We start from the raw sequence: 21,522 nt of genomic DNA, 5'->3' as shown, positions 1-21,522 counted from the left end.
TATAATATGTCTATCATAATATCAAACTAGACAATTCTATAACAAGAAGTAGAATATCATATTTGAGAACTATATACTTCAAAACTATAAGATATGAATTGAGTGTGAAATTAATGAAATCACCCACACTTATGCATTTAATCAAAGTAATATCAGAATTTTACATGTACAGTTCTGTTCATATAAACAATTTGTTTTAAATCACTTACATTATCAGAACACCAAAGAAGAATGTCATATTTTTCTGAATGGGTTAAGGAAAATACTTAATGCATCAATAGCATGTTTCAGTGTTTGGGAGTTATTAGGTTGTTCATTCCTGAAATATTTTCCATATTCCAGTTTGACACATGATCATCCTCAGCACCGTACATGTAGTCTGGGAATTCTGGAGCTGGTTTTCACTGCCATTTTATTCGTCATATTATAAAAGCACAAATTTGTTTTTAACTAGATTTTAAATGTGTGGCATATGATAAATATGACAACTTCATAAATTATGAAGTTGTCATATTTATCATATTTTGCTGCCAGTGGTAACATGTGCATATCTACATTCTGTAACATATCCTCAATATATTAACAACAGTAGTTTGTGAATAATATAACTCTGCAACCATAATGAGTGTTTACTGTTTTGAAGAGAAATTGTGATTAACGCTTCTGACTTTGTGTTTAGATAAGCCTAATGATGAATTGCCAGCCTCCTCGCAAAGTTTGGCGAGCTTCTCACATGACGACAATCTTTATTTTCCTGTTGTTCTTTCCTGGCTTCTTAGGAGTTCTTTGCTTGATAGGAGTAACTGTATGGAAGTAAGAGTTACATCATTTTTACCTAATGTAGCAGCACTGCCATTATTTCCTGGAGGTTTATTTTACACCTTAAATAATAAACACTCAGTGGAGGAGAAGTCTAGCTGGGTGTGTTTTTCTTTCCAATATCCTGCTTTCTTAAAGAAGAAAATAATGGACACACCATTTGTTTCTTTGACTTTTTTTTTAAATGTTCTTGCCAACACTAAAACTTTCAAGTAGGGGCTCTGTCCCTGCTAAATTATTCCAATTACATCAATTATAGAATCATAGAATAATACAGCACAGAAGGAGGCCGTCTGGCCCATCGTGCCTGTGAAAGAACTTTCCAATTAGCCCCACTCCCCTGCTCTTTCCCCGTAGCCCTGCAAATTTTTCCTTTTCAAGTATTTATCTACTTCCCTTTTGAAAGTTACTGTTGAATCTGTTTCCACCACCCTTTCAGGCAGTGCATTCCAGATCATCATAACTCACTGAGGAATTATGAGGAATGTCCTGTAGCAACTCCATTGCAAAGAGTGCTGGGTATGGCATCATACCAGCTTATTATAAGGAAGGGGAGAAAGCTTTGAACAAAAGTACGAGATTTTCCTTCCCCCCCCCCCCCCCCCAGTTGGTGAGCATGAAGAAGGTTCCAGATGATTCAGATTCACTGTACTATTTTGGTTTCATTCAGTCCTTGAACTTTTCACTCCTTTGCATCGAAACTGCTTTTGTAAAATGAAGAGAATCATAGATAGCAACTAAAATACATGGCCCAGAATTTCCTTGGAGCTGCTCCTGCTCCGCTGCTGTAACTTCATCGGAAGTGCGGCAGAAAGCCCATTTACACACGTAAAACGGGTTTTCAGCGAGGTTCCTATCGCACTTCCGGTGATGTTACGCCGGCAGAGCGGGAGCTGCTCTGACCAAATTCCAGGCCATAGTAAAAATAAACAAAAATACAAATACGCAAACACATAATTTGATATTATTATTAACTTGAATGTGGTTGTTTATCTTAATTTTCCTCATCATTTGGCCAACACAATCCTTTTGTTCAAATCTGTGATAGATGCATAACACCTACATTAATTAACTGTCTTATGTAAAGAGGCCTTTTTATTGGAATGGTCAGACAATGTATCCTGAACAATTACACATTTTATCTCATAACAGAATGTATGAGTAATCCCATAAGGATTTTCATCTCCTTGATGTCATGATCACGCATGGGAATTTCTTTGTGGGAGAGACTGTCATGCCAGTGGGCATCAGCCAGCCACAATTGATTGCTTCAATGGAAGCACCTACTTCTCCCTAATTCAGAAAGTGGCTTATTAAGTTACGTTTTTCTGTTTTTGTTCCAGATTTCCAGCATTTGCAGTTTTTTGTTTTTTATTTGTATCCTATAAAATGTTGTATTTATTTATGAAGGCCTATTTCCTGTTTTTGATGCTCTCCTCTGCAGCTGTTTTGATTTCTCTGTGCTTCGTACCATGTTATCAAGCTGTGTATTTCTGGCTAAAGGAACAGCGCTACTGACAGGCCTCTGCCTCCACGTTTACAAAACATTTAAATTAATCCTGTTCCCGCTATTCGCAGATCCATACTGTTTATTCAGATGGATTTTCAGATTGTCAATGTGGTAAGGACTAGGCTTCCGGGAAGAAAATGTTAAATATAATGCAGTACACAGTAATCTGGAAATTGTATTTAACTCGTGTGAAAACAAATAAGAAAAGTTTCTACATCAAAATTCCTAATTTTATTTTTGGGGTCATGCTGATTTGTTATGCTCTCCGTTTGCTAGCAGCCCCTTACCAGCTTGCTCACGAACCAGAATTTGCCTGACAAGCTGTTCATTGCATAGCAACCTCCACCAATTTAACTTTTTGAAAATTAGGCTGGGTGAAGATTACAATGCAAAGATACTGAGGTGATGTCTTTTAACCCAATGCTAACTTTGGGGAGACAACGAGAGTGCTACCATAGGTGAATGTACTCTACAGTTCCCTCTCTCTTACTGCAACAATTTGTCATCAGGCACAGCTTTCTGGTTATTTTCTGTGGCCTATAATCTTGGCCTTAGGGCAGAGAATGTAGATGACAATAACTCTAGGCTATACACTAAAATCAAATGGGACGTTTAAATTAAAGGGTAAATTCAGCAATCCTGTGCTCCCAGCATTGAGCTACACTCAAAGGGAGCACAGGATTCTGTAGTTTTGTAACTTTAGTTCTGACCCCTGCTTACTTTGAGTGCAGCTTAATGCTGAGAGCATGAAAACATTGATTTTACCCTAATGTGTTGTATATTATGGCCAGGTAGTGCTGTTTCTTCTCGTGATACTTATGCTATCACGTTGCCCACCCTATCAGGTGGAGGGGGAACTGTATGTTTCTCCTCCACCTTCAGCCAGAGTTGAGAAGATAAGTGATTATAAAGTTAAGGAAGGCATAAGTGGGTCTAAGATGACTAAGAAAGAATTTGCTGGCAACATGATAAACAAGGATACACTGTACCTGCAAGTAATATGTTAAAATACATGTTAAATCAGAAGAAACACAATGAAGCAATCCTGGATATGTGTTGTTAAAGCTATGTCTGAATATCTGGCAGCTGTTGGAGACCAAGGGAATAATCTGATTTCCTTGTGCTTTTTAAAAAAATGCTTTTGTCATTTAACAGTAGTGTGCTGCACTCTATCCAAACATAGTACAAAAGAGGGAAAGGGTTACTTCAAGCATGCAGGTGAAGCATGTGTTCTAGACCTATCATACACAATACAGAACCTATTTACACTTGCATTCATTGTCTTCCTTATCAATTCTGCTTAAAACTATAGCTTCCATATTTACTGTATTGCTAATTTTATATTTATATATTACATTCTTTTCCACAGATGGAAGCCTTCCAAACTCTGTGGTCCCTTTAGAGGGCTAAACGTGCCCTATAGTTCCATTTCTAGTTTTATTTCTATAATACAAGGAAAGATTTATCAACTGAACTGGCTTGTATGGGTCTACAAAAACTTGATTGAGAACCCGCTATTCTTCTTCGTCTTAACAGTTATTCTGTTGTGAGTATTCCATTCACGTGTCCTATAATAAGTTAATTCAGCAGCAAATCTATTGCTTCAGTCCCATAAAACTCTCCTCCACCTATCAAAAGATGAATTTGATATCATTAACAGATATCAAGCTGTCGAATCAAACCATAGGATTGCCAGGCAACCTGTTGCAAGGTGTTTCAGTTTAATCCTAAGCATATAGTTGCAAGCTTTTGGAAATAGATTGATTCAAACAAAATCACCTTTGTTGGTTTTATGCACGGTTGTATATTTGTCCAAAAAAGATGCACACATCTCCGTTAATAAGCAATTTAATTTTACTTTAAAATATCAAGTAAAGCATCCATTCATACCTTTTCATTTGTCTGTCACTGTCTGCATATATTTATCTCTCAACAACAACTTGCATTTTATATACTTTTAAATGCTTTTAAAATAGTAAATGTCTCAAGACTGTTCAGAGGTGAAAACACACAACGAGCAGTAATCAGAAAAAATTAGAAGAAGTGACCAAAGGCATGGCTAGAGAGGTAGGTTCTGAGGAGGCTTTTGAAAGTGGAAAGAGAGGTAGTAAAGTGGAGGGGTGTAGGGGAGAGAGTTTTGGAATGGAAGGCTGAAAGCTTTGCCATTGAAGGTAGGTCAGAGGGAATGCAAAGGAGGCCAGAGTGTAATGGTGCAAGATGCACAGTAACGGGCGTAGCTGGAGAAGGGTAAAGAGGTTAAGTTGGGCAAGGTTGTGGAGCAATTTGTAAATGAGTACTTTAATTTTAACGTGTTAGCTGAATAGGGAGCCAATGCAGGTCACCAAAAACATGGGTGATGGGACAAACGGCACTTAACGCGGGATAGCTTGCGGGTGGTGAAGTTAGAGCTCAGGTGAGTCTGAACTTTGGAAGCCAGCAAGGAGAGCATTGGAGAAGTTCAGCATAGAGCTAATGAAATATGAATGAGGATTTCAGAATGTCCATTCACTCGCAAACAAGGCCCTTGCCATCCATGACCTTTTTGTGGATGATTGCATTGACACCATGGCTTTGACAGAAACTTGGCTTACGGGTGGCAGCACCTTGCCCCTTACTGCAGTCTACCTGTCTGGCTGTACTTTCCACCATCCTTCCTGCCCAAACCGCCACGGTGGCTGTATGGCCCTATCACAAAATCACATCTTGGCCTCTTCCCCCCACTCCTCTGGTCTTCACCTTCGAGCATTTCACCTTGTTCCACCCCCTCTCATTTCTCCTTTAAAATCCTCGTTCTCTACTGCCACCCTCTAAGCTGCACCCCAAAATCTCACTGAGGTATCCTCCCTCATCCTCTGTACTGAGCGACTCCTCATCCTCGGCGATTTCAACCACCATCTTAAGTCGCCTCTCTCCTCTGATTTCACTGCCCTCTTGTCTTCCCTAAACGTCTCCTTCGATATAAACTCTCCTACTCATATTCACTGCCACCCCCTTGACCTTGACATTTCACGTGGCCTCTCCACTCCCACACTCTCTATCACAGACAAGGCCATCTCCAATTCCTTCCACATATCTCTCAGCACCTACATCCTCCTACCCTTTCCAACCCCACTTCCTTCTGCATCCCCCCTGGAATAAACTCTTCCCCAAATCACACCTGCACTTTCAAATTCCCAACCCTTTGGCCCTCCATTCGCCACTGTACATCTGCAGCTGTCAATCTGTTTAACCACTCCCTCCTTTGATGCCTTTGTCCCCAGTAAAACTCTCACTCTCTCCCATCCTGGTCATTCCCCCTGGTATTGCCTCCGCCTTCACTTGCTTAAGTCCGAGGGGTGCAGACTTTAGTGTATCTGGTGTGCAGCTGGTTTAGCCAACCATCAACAGATCTGGCTGGACCACTATTGGGACTTGCTCTCCTCTGCCAAAAGTGCTTACTGCTGCAAGGTCATCCTGGAAAGTAAAGATAGCCCTTAGATTCTTTTCTGTGCCACCAACCACCTCCTTAAACCCTTCTCCCCTGCCCCCTCCACTTTCACCTCCAACAAGTGGGAGGAGTTTACAGATTTTTTTGTCACTAAGATTCAGACCATCTGTTCTGCTACCTCTGCCACATCCCCCCTCCCCCTTGCACACCAAAGTTCCCATCTGCCCTAGCCCTGAATTGTTTCTTTCTCTATTTTCTCTCCTATCTCCTCTCATGCCCTCTTCGTGCTCATCTTGTATAAGGGATCCACCTCCTGCTACATTGACTCCATTCCCACTAAACTGCTGAACACCCAACATCCTTTCCTTGCCTCCATTCCAGTGACACTGTGAACAGTTCTCTCTCCTCAGGAATTGTCCCCCTCTATTTCAAAATCACCATCATCACCCTCACCTCAAAAAGCCCACTCTCAACCTCTATGTCCTTGCAAACTACAGCCCCATCTCCAACCTCCCTTTCCTCTCCAGATTCATTGAATGTGTTGTCGCCTCCCAAATCTGTGTCCATCTTTGCCACAACTCCATATTTGAATCTCTCCAATCAGGTTTTCATCTCTGCCACAGCACTGTAAAGGTCCGAATCAAAGTCACCAATGACATCCTCTGTCCTGTGGTGCACTATCCCTCCTTGTTCTTCTTGACCGCTCTTCAGCCTTCAAAATGACTGACAACACCATCCTTCTCCAATGCCTCTCTTCCATTATCTAACACAGTGGGACTTCCCTCATTTTGTTCCACTCTTACCTATATCAATTGTAGCCAGAGCATTTACAGCTCTCACACTCTTACCTGTGGAGTTACCAAGGATCTATTCTTAGGCCCCTCCTTTACCTCATCTACATGTTGTTCCTTGGCAATGTCATACAAAAAAAATAGAGTCAGGTTCCACATGTACGCTGATGACATCCAGCTCTATCTCTCCACCAACTCTCTCAACCCCTCCACTGCCTGCATGTCCGATGTCCAATGTTCAACGTCCAGACCCCATGAGCTGAAATTTCCTCCAGTTAAACATGGGAAAGACCGAAGCCATCACCTTTTGCCCCCACCAGAAACTCCTTACCATCGGCACCGATTCCATCCCCCTCCCCTGCCATTGCCTCAGGGTTGAGCCTGGCTTTTCGCAACCGCTTTGAACCCCATATCCTCTCCATCACAAAGATCATCTACTTCCACTTCTGTATCATCCATCTCCACTCCTACCTCAGCTCACCTGCTGCTGAAAGCTCATCTATGCCTTTGTCACCTCCACACTTAAAAATACCCATGCTCTCCTGGCTGGGCTCCCATCATCCACCCTCCATAAACTTCAGCTTATTCAAAACTCTGCTGATCATATCTTATTCTGCATCGAGTCCCACTCACCCATCATCACTGTGCTCGCTGACCTACATTGGCTCACGGTCCCAAGTACCTCAAATTTAAAATTCTCATCCTCATATTTAAATGTCATCATGGCCTCCCTCCCTATTTCTGTAACCTTCTCTAGCCCTACAACCCTCCGAGCACTCTGCATTCCTCCAACTTTCTTCACCCCACCATGAGCCTTCAGCCATCTAGGCCCTAAGCACTGGAATTCCCTCCCTAAACCTTTCTGCCTCTCCACCTCCCTCTCCTCCTTTAGGACCCTCTTTGACCAAGATCTTAGTCACTCCTTCTAATATCTCCTTTTTGCCTGATTATATTACTGTGAAGCATCCCGGGATGTTTTTCTATGTTAAATGTGCTATATTAATGCAAGTTGTTGATCAGTAGTGTGGGTGTGAAGTAAGAGCAAAGGCAGGCGATGTTGCAGAGATGGAAATAAGCAGCCTTAGTGATGAATAGGTTATGTGGTTCGAAGCTCAGCTCAAGGTCACAAAGGACACTGAGATTATGAACCGTTGGGTTCAGCCTTTTGGTAATGCTGTACAGGACGGCTTCAGTCTTGCCAATATTAAGTTGGGGAAAGTGCTGGCTCATCTGTGACTTGATGTTGTACAAGCAGTCAAACACCACAGTGCACCGCAGTGGTAGATGGGAGTCAAGAGTGCTGATGGAAATACAGAGTTGGGTGTTGACGGTGTACATATGGAAGTTAACCACATGCCTATGAGAATGTCGCTGAAAGGCAACATGTGGAAAAGATTAGGGGGAGGCCAAGGATGGACCTTGGGGCACTTCTGAAGTGATTGTGTGCGGTGGGAGGAGAAGCCATTGCAGGAGATGCTAGGTGCATTAGGACAAATAGCAATGGAATCAGGTGAAGGCAGTGACATAAAAGTAGAGGTGGACCATGGAGGAGAAATGATGGAAAAGGATGGAGTGGTCCACCATGTCATATACTGCTGTGGAGGTTGAGGAGGCAAAGGAACAATAACATACCACAGTCACAAAGGATGCCATTGATTACTTTGACGATAGTGGTCTTGGTGCTGCAGGCAAGGAGGAAAGTAGACGTAAGAGATTCAGAACAGGAGAGATGCGTGTAAAGCTGGATAGCAATGAATGTTTGAGGACCTTAGAAAGGAAAGGAAGGTTAGAGATGGATCATTAGTTGGAGGGAACAGAATGGCCGACATTGGGTTTTTGGAGGTGGAAGTGAATGACAGGAGTTTTGAAAGGCTAAGAAACAGTGCCAGAGAAAGGAAGCCAGTGACAATATTAGCAATGATTAGGTCAAGGAAAAAATAGTTGCTTTCGTAACTCAGTGTAGTTGGAATACTGATTTGATGGGTGCTGTTGCCAAATTATAAAACAGGTATTGACCACCTCTTGCTTTGATTATTGACACATGCAATCACAACCAGTACCTAAGCATAATATTTCAACCAACCTGACTAGAAACAATAATCATTATTAGTCCGTATTCACATATTTTATATAATATTTTATGTTTTTTATGTGTTTATCAACAAATTATCATTCTGGGTGTCATTATACTTCAGATACTGGTCTCAGACCTGTATAATGCAATGCAAAACTGGCAGATCTGTGTTACTCAGCCTTTTGCACTCTGCCCAGTGACATAGGAACTTTGTGCTTATGTGTTTGCACACATACTTAGAGCTTGTTTTGCTGGTCGATTAAATTTTAACATTAGGAGAGACCATTAGAATGTTGGCTATCTGTTATCATAGAAAATATTGAAAATAATGTTTTAAAAATTGCTGGGTGCTCTCTGCTGGAGTTATACTGCACCCAGTGTGGAATTCAAGTGATATGAGACTGCTTCGTGGAGGTGGTTTTAGTTTTATTTTTATTTTAGTGCACTCTGGACTCAGATTGCCTCCTGACTGCCAAAGTACACTTCAATCTTCACATCAATGCACCTCTGAAGTAACAATGCATCTACACCAAAGGAGTGGTAGAATGCTACCATATCACACATAACTTAATATTTCACATCCATTGTGATTTCATGAAAGTTTTTTGTTATGAAACGTTCATTGATAGATACTAAACATGAAGTAACTGCTGTATGTGTAGCATAAAATAATTAAATTCAAGTACCACTGCTAATAACACCCTTTTTTCTCTTTCTTAAGTGCTATCATCTACCTGTATTTGCAAATTATAGATGGGTGGAAAATGATGGTAAAACTCTTGCAAGAGCACATTGCTAATGTAAGTTTGAGATGTACACTGTCTCATTCCCTCGAAACATTTGTAGCTTTCTTAATCAGCATTTTTAATCAACATTTTCCCATTATTTTCACTACCAGTCAAGTTAGTGTGCATTTAGTGTTTAGGCTATATTTTCAAGCAGTTTTACGTAAATAAGCATGCAAGAGTGGTAGGTTTTCTATTTTTGCTACAAAATAGTATAAGGAGCCTTGGCAATATTGAACGTACATAGAATTTTCAATGTTTGTGGCACTTTAAACTGTGATTTACTTGCTCGTTTTTTTTTCACCCATTTTATCTCCACCCTCCTCTCCTGAAGCCATTGAGTCCCTGCTGGGGTACGGTTCCAATGATGTTGGTTTCCCTCCTGTATCTTGCTTAACTGCCCATTAGTCATGTGTGAGCCTTGACCATGAATATCAGTGGGCTATTTGATAGCAGGGGACAGACATCACAGCCAAGCCTGAGCTTGTCCTCATCCAACATTCACACATGTAGACTTCCAGCAGGGGTCATCAGACTGTGTAAGGAGTGGGAACCCTGGCAGATATTCCTTCATCTAAACACAGGGACTCAGGCCAATTGTAACATTGCCACTGTCATGCCAACCAAGCTCAGTTAATTCACTGTAGACTGGAAATCAAACCTTGGGACCTTCCTGGGTTTGTATGACACAATTATTCACTGGCTAAATGCACCAAGCCCTTTCTTCCTGTTTTTAACATTTTATTTGTCTCCCTGTAAAACGTTACTGTGTTTCTTATTATCCTTTTTGATTCATACATTTGTCTGTTGCTACTTTCATCAATAAAGAATAATTTCTTTGCAACTTCTACTTATAAAATCCACAATTGAGTGTCACAAAATTCATTGAGAATGATGTTTATTTTTGCACTTTAAATAATAGCGCAACACAAACTCAGGTCGGTGTAACAATAATAAGCTACTAATGCTCAAGAATAACCCATTTTCAGTTTGGAAATGTACCAAAAATAAGACCGTGATTTAAATATGATTTTATTTGCGAATCTGAACATGATCAATGGTATGGCTTGTCAAAGCCCCAATATGTTGCAGCACAGAGTAGTAGGATATGGGCTCGCACCCTGCAATTATCTGCAAATTGAATTTCCAGTCTCAGCCACAAAGTCATGGACAAGTGCTGAGTGGGATCAAGTGGAAGGATATTCAGAGGTTATGTTTTCTTGCACACTCCCTGTTATTCATTTGTTGCTTGTCTGCTGTCTGGCCACTATCATAGCTACTCTCCATCCTGTACCAACCCCAGCTGTTATTCTAAATTGCAGATTTGCCAGCAACAATATTGTTTTATTGAAAGGGCAACAGTATATGACAAGAGGATATTTGATATTACTAGAGGGACTTAGATTGAATAGAACTGTGGTGAATGAGTTGGGAGGTATCTTTGATGGACAAGTCTATGTGGAACATGACATACAATGACTATGCTGCTGAAGCATGATGTGTTTTGTAATATACAAAATTGATTGGTTAACCTTACAGAGGTATTTTCACTGTTAGGAAGGAAAAGACAAAACATATCTGCTGCAAAAGCTCACTGCCATGAAAGGAAAGAGGGAATCTTCTAAAGAACAGCTCCGCAAAATAAATCTCAGCGAACAGGTTAGTAATATCACAACCTATTAACCTTATAAACGTAGGTAGTTTTATTGACAAGTCAAAACTGGAATTGTATCAGTGTGAATGAAGTGTAAATTATCTGATGCCATCTCACAACAAAAGATGGTAGTTTACTTCTAATAGATGTTATGAGCCTAGAAACTGCTGTCAACATAAAGCTTTTCACCAGTGGCAATTGTGCAACAGTGGCCGGTAATGTTGGCAGTGCATTTAAAGCTCACTTACTGTTCATTTCCTGACGCTAGCAAAATTGCTGTAATAAGATTTGAAGTGCAATTGCTAATGCACTCATTTCATGATATAGGGCAATTAAGCTGACAAATTGGGCATTTAAAGGGGATGCAGCAGCATGGTGCAATATATTCATCTCACACAAGTGGAACAGGCAGTGAGAAAGCTGGGGCCTTCATTTATAAGTGAGTTTCTCCAAATTTCCTTTTTATGTTCTAGTTTATTTGCACAATGGGAATTACTTTCAGTGTTACACTAAAACTGGACGTGGCAGAGGAGAAGCAGTAAGACAAAAGGGCTGCTTGTGATGTCAGATGATATGCATGGGCTGCAGTCAAGTCCCATTGCTCCATTACACAGTGGGTCTCCCATTCAAAGTAATGACAGTAGAGATGTGCCTATCCAGATTGAGGCTTAGCAAAGAGCTACCGCGACAGCTATACCATCTCCTTCAGGAAGACCTATACATAACATGTAAATTCTATATTGTACGGCTGGTGGCCATCAAAGTCAACATGACGCTCAATTTTTATACGTCAAAGGAAGTCTTAGCTGCATTATTCAACATGACCAATGACTTAATCACTTTTGCAACTGGTCAACAGTAGCAATATGACATGGCAACAAAATTTGCTGAACTACTGACTTTCACACAGCCGAGGAAGTCATCGACTGCACTCATATTCCCTGTGCAAAATGCTGTGCCATATATGACCTGAAACTATCCGCTTGGCTCAGTGGTAGCACTCTTGCTGCAGAAGGTTGTGGGTTCAATCCCAATTCCAGAGACTTGAGCACATAATTTAGGTTGATACTTCTGTATAATACTGAGGGAGTGCTTTATTGTTAGAGGTGCCATCATTTGGCGGGAACGTTAAACTGAGACCCTGTCTACCTGTTCAGGTGGATGCAAAAAATCATGTGGCACTATTTGAAGAAGAGTAGAGGAGTTCTCCTGGCATCCTGAGCAACATTTGTCCCTTAGCCAACACTACTGAAACAGAATAACTGGTGATACCTTATTGCTGTCTGTAGGACCTTACTGTGTGCAGATTAGTTGCTGTATTTATGTACATTACAGTATCTATGCTTCAAAAGTAATTAATTGGCAGTGAAGCAATTTCAGTTGGCTTGAGGATGTGAAAGGCACTATATAAATGCAAGTTCTTTCTTGTTTTTATTTCAATATGTGACCACCAGCACAGAATGATGCAGATGAATGCCTGGTTTTCTGGAAGCCATCACGATGCTTCATTTACTCCCTATCTCTGTAACCTCTTCCAACCCTCCAAGAGCTCTGCATTTCTCCAACCCTGGCCTCTTTGTACATCTCCCACTTCCTTCACCCCATCATTCGTGACAGTGCCTTCAGCTGTCTAGGCCCTAAGCTATGGAATTCCCCCCCTAAGCCTCTCCATCTCTCTCCTATAAGATTCATCTTAAAACCTACCTCTTTGACCAAGCCTTTGGTCACTTGTCCTAATGTCTCCTTCTTTGTCTTAGTATCAATTTATGTCTGGTTACAATCTTGTGAAGCACCGTGGGACATTTTACTACATTAAAGTTGCTATGAATGCCAGTTGTTATTTTAAGGCTACCATCTGTGCCATCCTTAATTGAAGGAAAATAAAGAAAGGAAGGATGGCTGTAAGCAAACCAAGGCTACCCTACACTGGCACGGATCATGATCCCCCACCTCCTTATTTCAGACAGCAGAGTACAGGGCAATTAAATCATTACCAAACATACCACTGCTATGTTAAAGCAACCGCCTTCATAGCTTCCAGAATAATTGTTATCTGTTGCATGCACCATAACTTCACCCTGAAATAAGTCTCAGCATGCAGGCCTTAGTGTTTCTTGAGCTGGACATTGCAAGTTTATCTGGTTTACCACATGGACAGCAGCAGCTCACCACCACTTTCTCAAGGGCAATTAGGGATGGGCAATAAATGCTGGCCTTGCCAGCGACGCCCACACCCCATGAATGAATTTTAAAAAGTGCTCTGCATGTGTCAGCCCCGCCTCGTATTGTAGTAGCTGACTGGTGCTGCCTGCTTTTAGCCAACTCCTCGCATGCCTGATGCAGCAGATGGGGTGAGGTATAAATTGTGTGTCTCCTTTCCCTGAGTCCTTGCAGTAGGGTTTGAACTTCCTGGCCCATAAACTGCCTTTTTTCAATCTGTAATGTTCAACTGCAGTATTGCTGAGTAAACACCTGGGGCTCGATTTTAGCACCCGCAATCAGATGCGTTCGTGGCGGGGGGGCTACGAAAATTGGGGATTCCCAGGGCGGGTCTGGAGCCCGACTCCAACCCGCCCCATTTCCGGGTTCCCCAGTGACGCGCTGACATGTGCGCGCAGCCCCCGCATGTGGGAGCCACTTAAAGTAATTGAACAGGTACTTCAGGTTGTTTTCAGACCTGATTGACCTGTTATTTTAGCAGGGATGGGATTTTGCAACTGACTGGGACTGTTTCCCGTGCTGGGGGAAACACTCCCAGTTCAAATGGACGTGTTGCAGCCATCACCCTGTGGCAGCTGCAAAGGTCCATTTGACAGGTGTGGGGGGAGACCCTCACTCATTGCAGGAGGCCACTCTGTCATTTTGGACAAAGTTTGGCCTCCATCACCCTCCTCCTAACAAGAAAATTCACCAACTTGCACACTTACCCCGGTGTCCAGACACATGTACCTACCTTGCGGACCCCCTCAGATGTACATCTTCTGGATGGGGGCCACCATAGCTGCAGTCATGACCTCCTCGGAGGGCGAACAGCATCACCAGCCTCGCCGGCCATGCTGTCCACCTCTGACACGTGGAGCTCCACAATTCAGTGCTGTGACACATCCACCTGCACAGCAGGAGGGAGGGCAACCGCAGAGAGAGATGTGTCGCAGAGGGCACTACCCTCACCACAGGGTCCACAGACTGAGGCTCAGCTTCCTGGACCTCTCTGAGCAGCAGTGCACATGGAGGCTCAGAGTCACTCGACATGTAGTCGTGGACATCTACAGCCTCCTTCATGCCGAGCTGCTCCCAGCTGGCCCGAGCACCATCTTCTTACCTGTCGCTGTCAAAGTCACCACTGCCCTCAACAACTTCTCCTCCGCATCCTTCCAGGGTGCCACCGGGGACATCGCCGATGTCTCTCAGTCGTCTGCACAAAAGAGCCCTGCAAATACACCTACACCCGCTCTGCAGTGACATAATGGGTGGCATCAATTGTGAGTCTTCATTTTGATCCTCAGGAAAGGGCATTATTGCACAAACCAGACAAGATTCGCAAAGACGTGACAGTAGTGGTGCCAATATAATATGTAATGTGAGTTGATCAGAAATTAAATATAAGTAAAAACCATGACAAACCCTCAAACACCCTTGTGCATCCCTTTCATGCTCACGACACGTTTGCCTTACGCTTCCTACTGTACATATGTGATGCATGCCCTGTGGCTGCAGCACAGGTAGTGGCAGGTTGAGTGAGGCTGACCGTGAAAGAGATGCACGAGAGAGTGAGTATGAGATAGAGCCATGAGATTGTATGAGGATTGGGTTGAGTGGTAGTGGTGGGATGAGTACTGGCGAGGTGAGTAAGTGCAGGTAAGATGAGGATGAGGTTTGAGTGGGTGTGAGGAGTGATGTGACAGAGTAGTGTTGGCAGTGCAGAAGGAGATGTGGGGTGGGGCGGTGATGTGGCAGACAGTGTGTAGGGGAATGAGTAAGTGTACTCACTTTGGCTGACCTACTTAGGTCATTGCAGTGCTTCCTGCACTGTATACAGGTGCGTGATATGTTGGTGGTGCAGGTGACCTCCTCTGCCACCTCGAGCCAGGCCTTCTTGGTGGCAGAGGCAGGCCGCTTCCTCCCACACGTCGGGGGGAAGATCTCTGTCCTCCCCCTCCTCCTCACCCCATCCAATAATACCTGGAGTGAGGCATCATTAAACCTGGGAGCAGCCTTCCCCCTGGGCTGCTCCATGCTGTAATTTTTCCTATTTGTTGCAGCATCAGTCAGTGGAGGACTGCCCCTTTAAATGGAGCTCCTCCAGCTGACAAACCTTACTGCGCATGCGCAGTCCGCCCGACGCGCAGCTTAGCAGCGGGGAACCCGGAACAAGAGGTAAGTGGATCCAATCAGCCTGCGATTGCGTTCGGGGCAGACTGATTTCACCGGGTGCGTTACCCACGCGCCCAATCGCCCCCCTGCCGCGAACCCGCCGCCCTGGTAATATCGGGCCCCTGGTTTGCCTTCCCAGCACTATTTCAGGTGCTTCGCTACCTCCTTGTTGCAACTCACAGTTGATTAAAAGAATTAATACTACTTCTCACTGGCTGGCATGCTGTGCATGAGATTTGGCCCTCGCTTTGGCCCACAGACTGATAACAACAAAATTGTGAGTAAATAAGAGAAAGCTCTCCTAATAGCTGTGAAGCAATTCCCAGTTAATCCATGAAAAGTACATAAACAGCAGTTTCTAGGCTGTGGAGTCATTGGGCTGAGTATTCAGCTCACCCCCAAAATGTACAGTTCTTTTATTAAGCTTTCCTATATATTAAATCACAATACATTCAACAGTAATTTTATCAATCTAATGTCAACACTACTTTTAAAGAGAATACCATCTTCATGAAAAAAATGTTTGAAAACAAATACGATAAAGTTTGCAACATTTGAGTTTTTAACCTTTAAATTCTGTAAGGGCTCTTCTGATCAACTGCTGTAAATTCAGCAGAAAACCAGCGGATATCACGGTGAAATGGCATAAGGACCATTTCTCTGGTATTTCTACGTATCATCCCCCAAAGTCATGGCCCCCAACGGGAGAACCTCTTTGGAAATTCAACCCCATTGATTCAGATTTCATTCAAACATCTCATTGTGTCGAATGTGCATGATTTGATGATGATGAAAATGGTACATGATCTTCCCATTAGTCAGGCAATAAAAACTTGCGCCCAGCACTTTTACATGAAGATGATAAGGTATGTTTTCTTTAGAATACAGAGAGGAAAATTGGATGGAGAGAATTGACCAGCTATAAGAGAGCTTGCAGTATCTCCTTTCCATTTAAGTTAATGAAAGGAAAATTTAGCAGGTTGCATTAAAAGGGTACGATTTCCCCCCACCTCCACTCCAATCTTCCTCTATATGCTCCACTCAGATGATATTTTATGCCCAGACATTAAAGATAAAAATCTATTTGTGTATCTTTAACAGTCAAAAATACTATTTTGACATTATTAAGATCATAGAATCCATATAATAATTTTTTGTGTCTGAAGCCTCTTATGCAAGTTTCTGATTGGTTCAGAGTAGACACATATCCTGTTTTTTTTATTGGTTCAGTGCTCTGTGAAAAACAACCAATCAGATAATCTTAGGGGAAAAAAATTCAGCTTCTCTTTCTGATTTTGGATGCTAGCAAAAATATTTTGTTCCCTTTCAGCCACCATAACACTTCCCTGCTTACAGCACATCAAAAAGAGATTTCTTATCTCCACATCTAACCTGCCGGCTCTTTCCTCACGGCCCTTCTGGCTTTCTGACCTGCTTCTCCCACCCTGGGACTCCCATTATTGCCTCAAATTCACATATAATTGTACTATAAACTGTTTAGAATATAAACACTACAGTAATTTTTTCTTTCAAATTGTTTATGTTATAAATGCCAGAGTGAATTTTTGCTTCAAATTGTTTTTTTGTCTCTTGCAGTAGTTATTTCTACAATGTTTTTCCCCCAGTGATATTTGAATTTGAAGATGTTGCTGTGTGATGTAGGATCTGAAGCTATGCCAGATCATGCAGCAAGACTAGTAGTAATACCAGTGTCACATTTTTGGGTTTTTACACTCGATATTTTCACAGATATAGCTTTAATGACTACTCCTGTAAGTGGACCTCACATCCCTATGTCCTGAAGTACACCATTTTTGTCTATCTAAGTAAAGGATAGTGAGTCCCAGGGATCATAACAGAGAACCCATACACAGTACTCTGGCTACTAGAATGTACTTAGAATCTCCTCTTTTTGAAGACCAGACTAGATAAAAACTCTTACCAAATTGAGATGTATATTTTAAACTATTAAGTGGTTTTATTTTTATATGATAGATGAATGATGCTGATCCTGAAACAACAGTGGCAGTTGATGCACATCTCATGATTTAATTTTAAAAATCCATGTAAATACTTGGCATTGAATGTGTTAGCTCCATCCAGTTGACATGTAAAAGTTTCTATTGTCCCCAGCCTTATCAATTTGCATTTTTGAAGAATACTGTAGCGAGATTATCTGGAACTGAACTGATGTGAGAAATACTCTGTATTACCCTGGTTTAACCACTTACATGTTGATTCTAGCAATACAAAAGCTCAAATTTTAAAAATGCAGCACAGGCAAAAATTCATTTTACCATAACCAGGGATTTGTTTTTATATGGCATCCCCTCCCATATAGCAATATCATATTTAACCATCCATAATTTTGTAGATTCATTTAATCAATTTAGTGCACATTGCAGTCATTTTCTTTATTGTATGCATGTATCCTCATGACACATGACAACCCATGCTCAAGATGGAGAATTGTGTTAGAATAGAATCATCGAAAGATTAAAACACAGAAGGAGGCCATTTGGGTCCATCGAGTCAGTGCTGGCTCTATGCAAGAGCAATCCAGCTAGTCCCATTCCCCCACCTTATCCCCGTAGCCCTGCAAATTTTTTCCTTTCAAGTATTTATCCAGTTCCCTTTTGAAGGCCATGATTGAATCTGCCTCAACCACACCCTCAGGCAGTGCATTCCAGATCCTAACTACTTGCTGTGTAAAAAAGTTTCTCCTCATGTCACCTTTGGTTCTTTTGCCAATCACCTTAAATCTATATCCTCTGATTCTCGACCCTGCTGCCAATGTTTCTCTCTATCTACTCTGTCTAGACCCTTAATAATTTTGAATACCTCTATCAAATCTCCTCGCAACCTTCTCTGTTCCAAGGAGAACAACCACAGCTTCTCCAGTCTATCCACATAACTAAAGTCCGTCATCCCTGGAATCATTCTAGTAAATATCTTCTGCACCCTTTCTAAGGCCTTCACAATGTTCCTAAAGTGCGGTGCCCAGAACTGGACACAATACTCCAGTTGTGGCCAAACCAGTGTTTTATAAAGGTTCATCGTGACTTCCTTGTTTTTGTACTCTATTTGTGACTATATAAGATAACAAGTAAACAACAGAGATTTGTGTTTTATTTCTTTATTTGATATCTGGTTACATAGTGTACAGTTTAAGAAATTCTGTTAACTTGTAATTTAGTACACCAGCCCTGAATTTAGTTGATAATTTATTTGTTTTTATCCCACTTCTGAAGATGCCACCTGCAAGAGCAATGAAACTTTTTTTTTAATTCTTTTTCTGTCTTTTAACTTTTTACCTTTTGATTCTCTTTTTCAAACAATTCTGTACCCGGTCGTGTATCTCTTTTTGTTGTCTCAAAGTTTTAATTCAGCCTTGCAGGTGGGGAAAATAGCATTTTTAGTTTACAGTATATCTGTCGTTAAGTAAAGTGATAGAATCAGCCTTGAGGGGAAACGAGCTCGATTTTACCACCTGGGCATAAAGCATCAGCTAGGTGGAGTGCAGGTTGGAATATCAGGAAGGGAGGATTGCATCCCTGTAACAGAACTCACCTGCTTTTCCTATCATTTAAAAATTGAACAGGCTTCATAATAGACATGTGATCTCTTTCCCACTCCCCACCCCACATCTGAATTTCCTCTCTGTGCTCCATTTAGGGAATGCTCTATATCCTGGTGGAAAAGGCTAAAATCTACCCCAATTTGTCTATTAATTGCAGGACTGAGAATGCAGGAAGCTCATGTCAGAAATATATTTCAATAATGAAAAGATCATAATTCTGCTAAAATAGTATAGATAGGTAGTTCTCACAACGGATTTTTTATTTTTTATCTGAGTTATATTGTAAAGGTTATAGTTGTATGATTTGCATGTTATGCTGAACTTGCCAGTTTGTTTTCTCATAGAAAGATCGCAGTACACCCTAACTTGTAAGGCGCTTAGCTCGTCATACTTCTGCTTCTGCTTTGAAAATTTCAGCAATTCTTCACAGAAGATCTGACTATTCCCTTAGGAAGTTTTCATCAGGCTTTTAAAATTATTTATACAGACGACCTATGTAACTGATGTTCATGTGATTGACCTACTTTCACTGTCCCAGCAAACCATTGTTGTTCCATGAATTATCTTTGTAATTTAGTATCATCGTTGAGCAGACAGCTCTATTGTGCCTGTTGTCATGCTGTTCCACAGTGCTAACATGGGTTGCATCTTGCAAATCACAATATGGTGAGTTCCTGCTCTCTGCCACTTGGAGACATTCCATGTGAAAGTGAGGCATTTTCCCAGAGGGTGGAAGAGAAAATCACAGAATGAATCAACCACATCACTCTTGTGTGCACCTTCTCACTGCTGGTTCAGGACAACACTGCAGACTCCTGGAAAGGAGTTGACTGCTAGCCATTAGTCCATGCTCCAGTGGGACTTAAGGAGGTGGGGAAAGTAAGTTGCAAAATTAAGAAAATAATGGCATATGATAAAAATTTATATTGTTGTATGTGATTAAAATGTATAACACAATCTGTGTATATTTATGTAAAAAAGATAGCTGAACCCTGAAAAGGAGTTATGGCAGTTATTTTATTAGCAAAGAAGGCCCATAACTCCTTTTGCAGGAGTAAAAGAATGCCTGGAACTCACTCATGGGTGCAATATCCTGTTTTTTTGAGTAAAGTATAAGAACAACTTCAACTGAACTCTGGTAGCTATACATACATGGTTTTAAACACGTGAGGTAATAGGACTGTGAACCCTGACATTACTATTCATGTCGTAGAATACACAGGAGATAAGATTGGTCTTCGCCAGTAGTACAAAATGGGCTAATAGCAAATTGGCAGCCCGTTTTACACCACACCCAATTTTCTTTTATACTACAGATTATCTGATCATTATCACATTTCTGCTTGCTGTGCGCAAAAAACAGCTGGTGCGTTTCCTACATTACAACAGTAACTAAACTTCAAAAGTATTTCATGGGCCGTAAACGCTTTGTGACATCCTGAGGTCACGAAAGGCGCTATATAAATGCAAGTTTTTCTTTCTTATTGACTTCAATGGAAAAGAAAATTAGGGGCAATGTAAAACAGATCGCCGATTCACTATGAGCCCGATTCGCATTACTGGCCAAGACCAATTTCACCTCCAAAGGGTGACTCAGCCCGAGTATATTCACTAGTCCAGGCATTCCCATGTTATTGGTTCTTAAAGGTATCATTGTTTCATTCTCTCTGCACCTGTGCATATATAAGACATGTTGGGGGTCAAATTGTTTTTTGGCGATAGATTTCAATTGAAAACAAAATCAGGAGGGGTGTAAAAGAGGTGGTCGATTCGCTCTGCCTCGTTTTGCGATCCTGCTCCAGAAGAATTTCACCCCGATTGATTTTATTTCTGATTGTTCCCTCCATTTTTATCAGAACTCTCCCTTCATTTCAATGAGTCCAAGTGTTTATACTGGCTATTCTGTTTCTTTCTAATGAGCTCCTTTGTGCTACGCCAAGCCCAAACTCTGTGCCAGTTTTTGGAAGCAAGTCAATAAAAATATTCTATGTTGAAATATAAAGCTTTACTTTCCTTTTCAACTGTATTTGTAGTCATTCTTCATGCTCTCTTTGCACGTTTCAAAAGGGGTGGGCTCATTTTCTCTGAGAATGTGTTGAAAGATTTGCACTTAACGGTGAGTAAAGCATGCACTGACCTTCTGTTAGTAAGATGCAAAGACAACTCACTGTATCGTTTGTGCAGGACTCCTTCCTCCATGCAGACGAGGGAAAAGGCATTAATGGATCTAGTTATGAGTAACGAAAGACATCAGGTACATGAGTCAAGTCTGGGTGAGCACCTTGGTGCTAATGACCATAATATGACATGGTTTAAGGAAAGGAAAAAAGTACAAAAATATGGGCACCAGACTGGAATATGGGAGATTTTAGAAAGATGAGGAGTGAACTATCTGAGTGAGGTTGAAAGAGAAATTGGCTCACAGGACTGTAGATCAACAATGGGAGATTTTTAAAAAGAAGATTGCAAAGTTGCAGAATAAATATATACTACTTAAAAAAAGGAGAC

The 21,522-nt window shown here is 41.5% G+C and overlaps 1 protein-coding gene across 2 annotated transcripts in view; it reads left to right on the top strand.

Annotated features, from left to right (window-relative positions):
- Window positions 1-21,522, top strand: part of tmc5 (transmembrane channel like 5) — a 209,215-nt gene that overhangs the window by 159,625 nt on the left and 28,068 nt on the right. The window contains exons 17-21 of one of the 2 annotated variants that reach the window (XM_068003206.1): window positions 680-813; window positions 3,699-3,875; window positions 9,343-9,421; window positions 10,964-11,065; window positions 19,359-20,982. In XM_068003206.1, coding sequence (XP_067859307.1) covers window positions 680-813; window positions 3,699-3,875; window positions 9,343-9,421; window positions 10,964-11,065; window positions 19,359-19,379 — 513 coding nt within the window. In that variant the 3' untranslated portion in view covers window positions 19,380-20,982. Of the gene's footprint in view, window positions 1-679; window positions 814-3,698; window positions 3,876-9,342; window positions 9,422-10,963; window positions 11,066-19,358; window positions 20,983-21,522 lie in introns of those variants that run through there. The other variant, XM_068003205.1, reaches the window with a different exon arrangement.

Source organism: Heptranchias perlo, chromosome 22, assembly GCF_035084215.1.
Source record: "Heptranchias perlo isolate sHepPer1 chromosome 22, sHepPer1.hap1, whole genome shotgun sequence".
Taxonomy (NCBI): domain Eukaryota; kingdom Metazoa; phylum Chordata; class Chondrichthyes; order Hexanchiformes; family Hexanchidae; genus Heptranchias; species Heptranchias perlo.
This window is presented reverse-complemented; position numbering and strand designations above follow the sequence as displayed.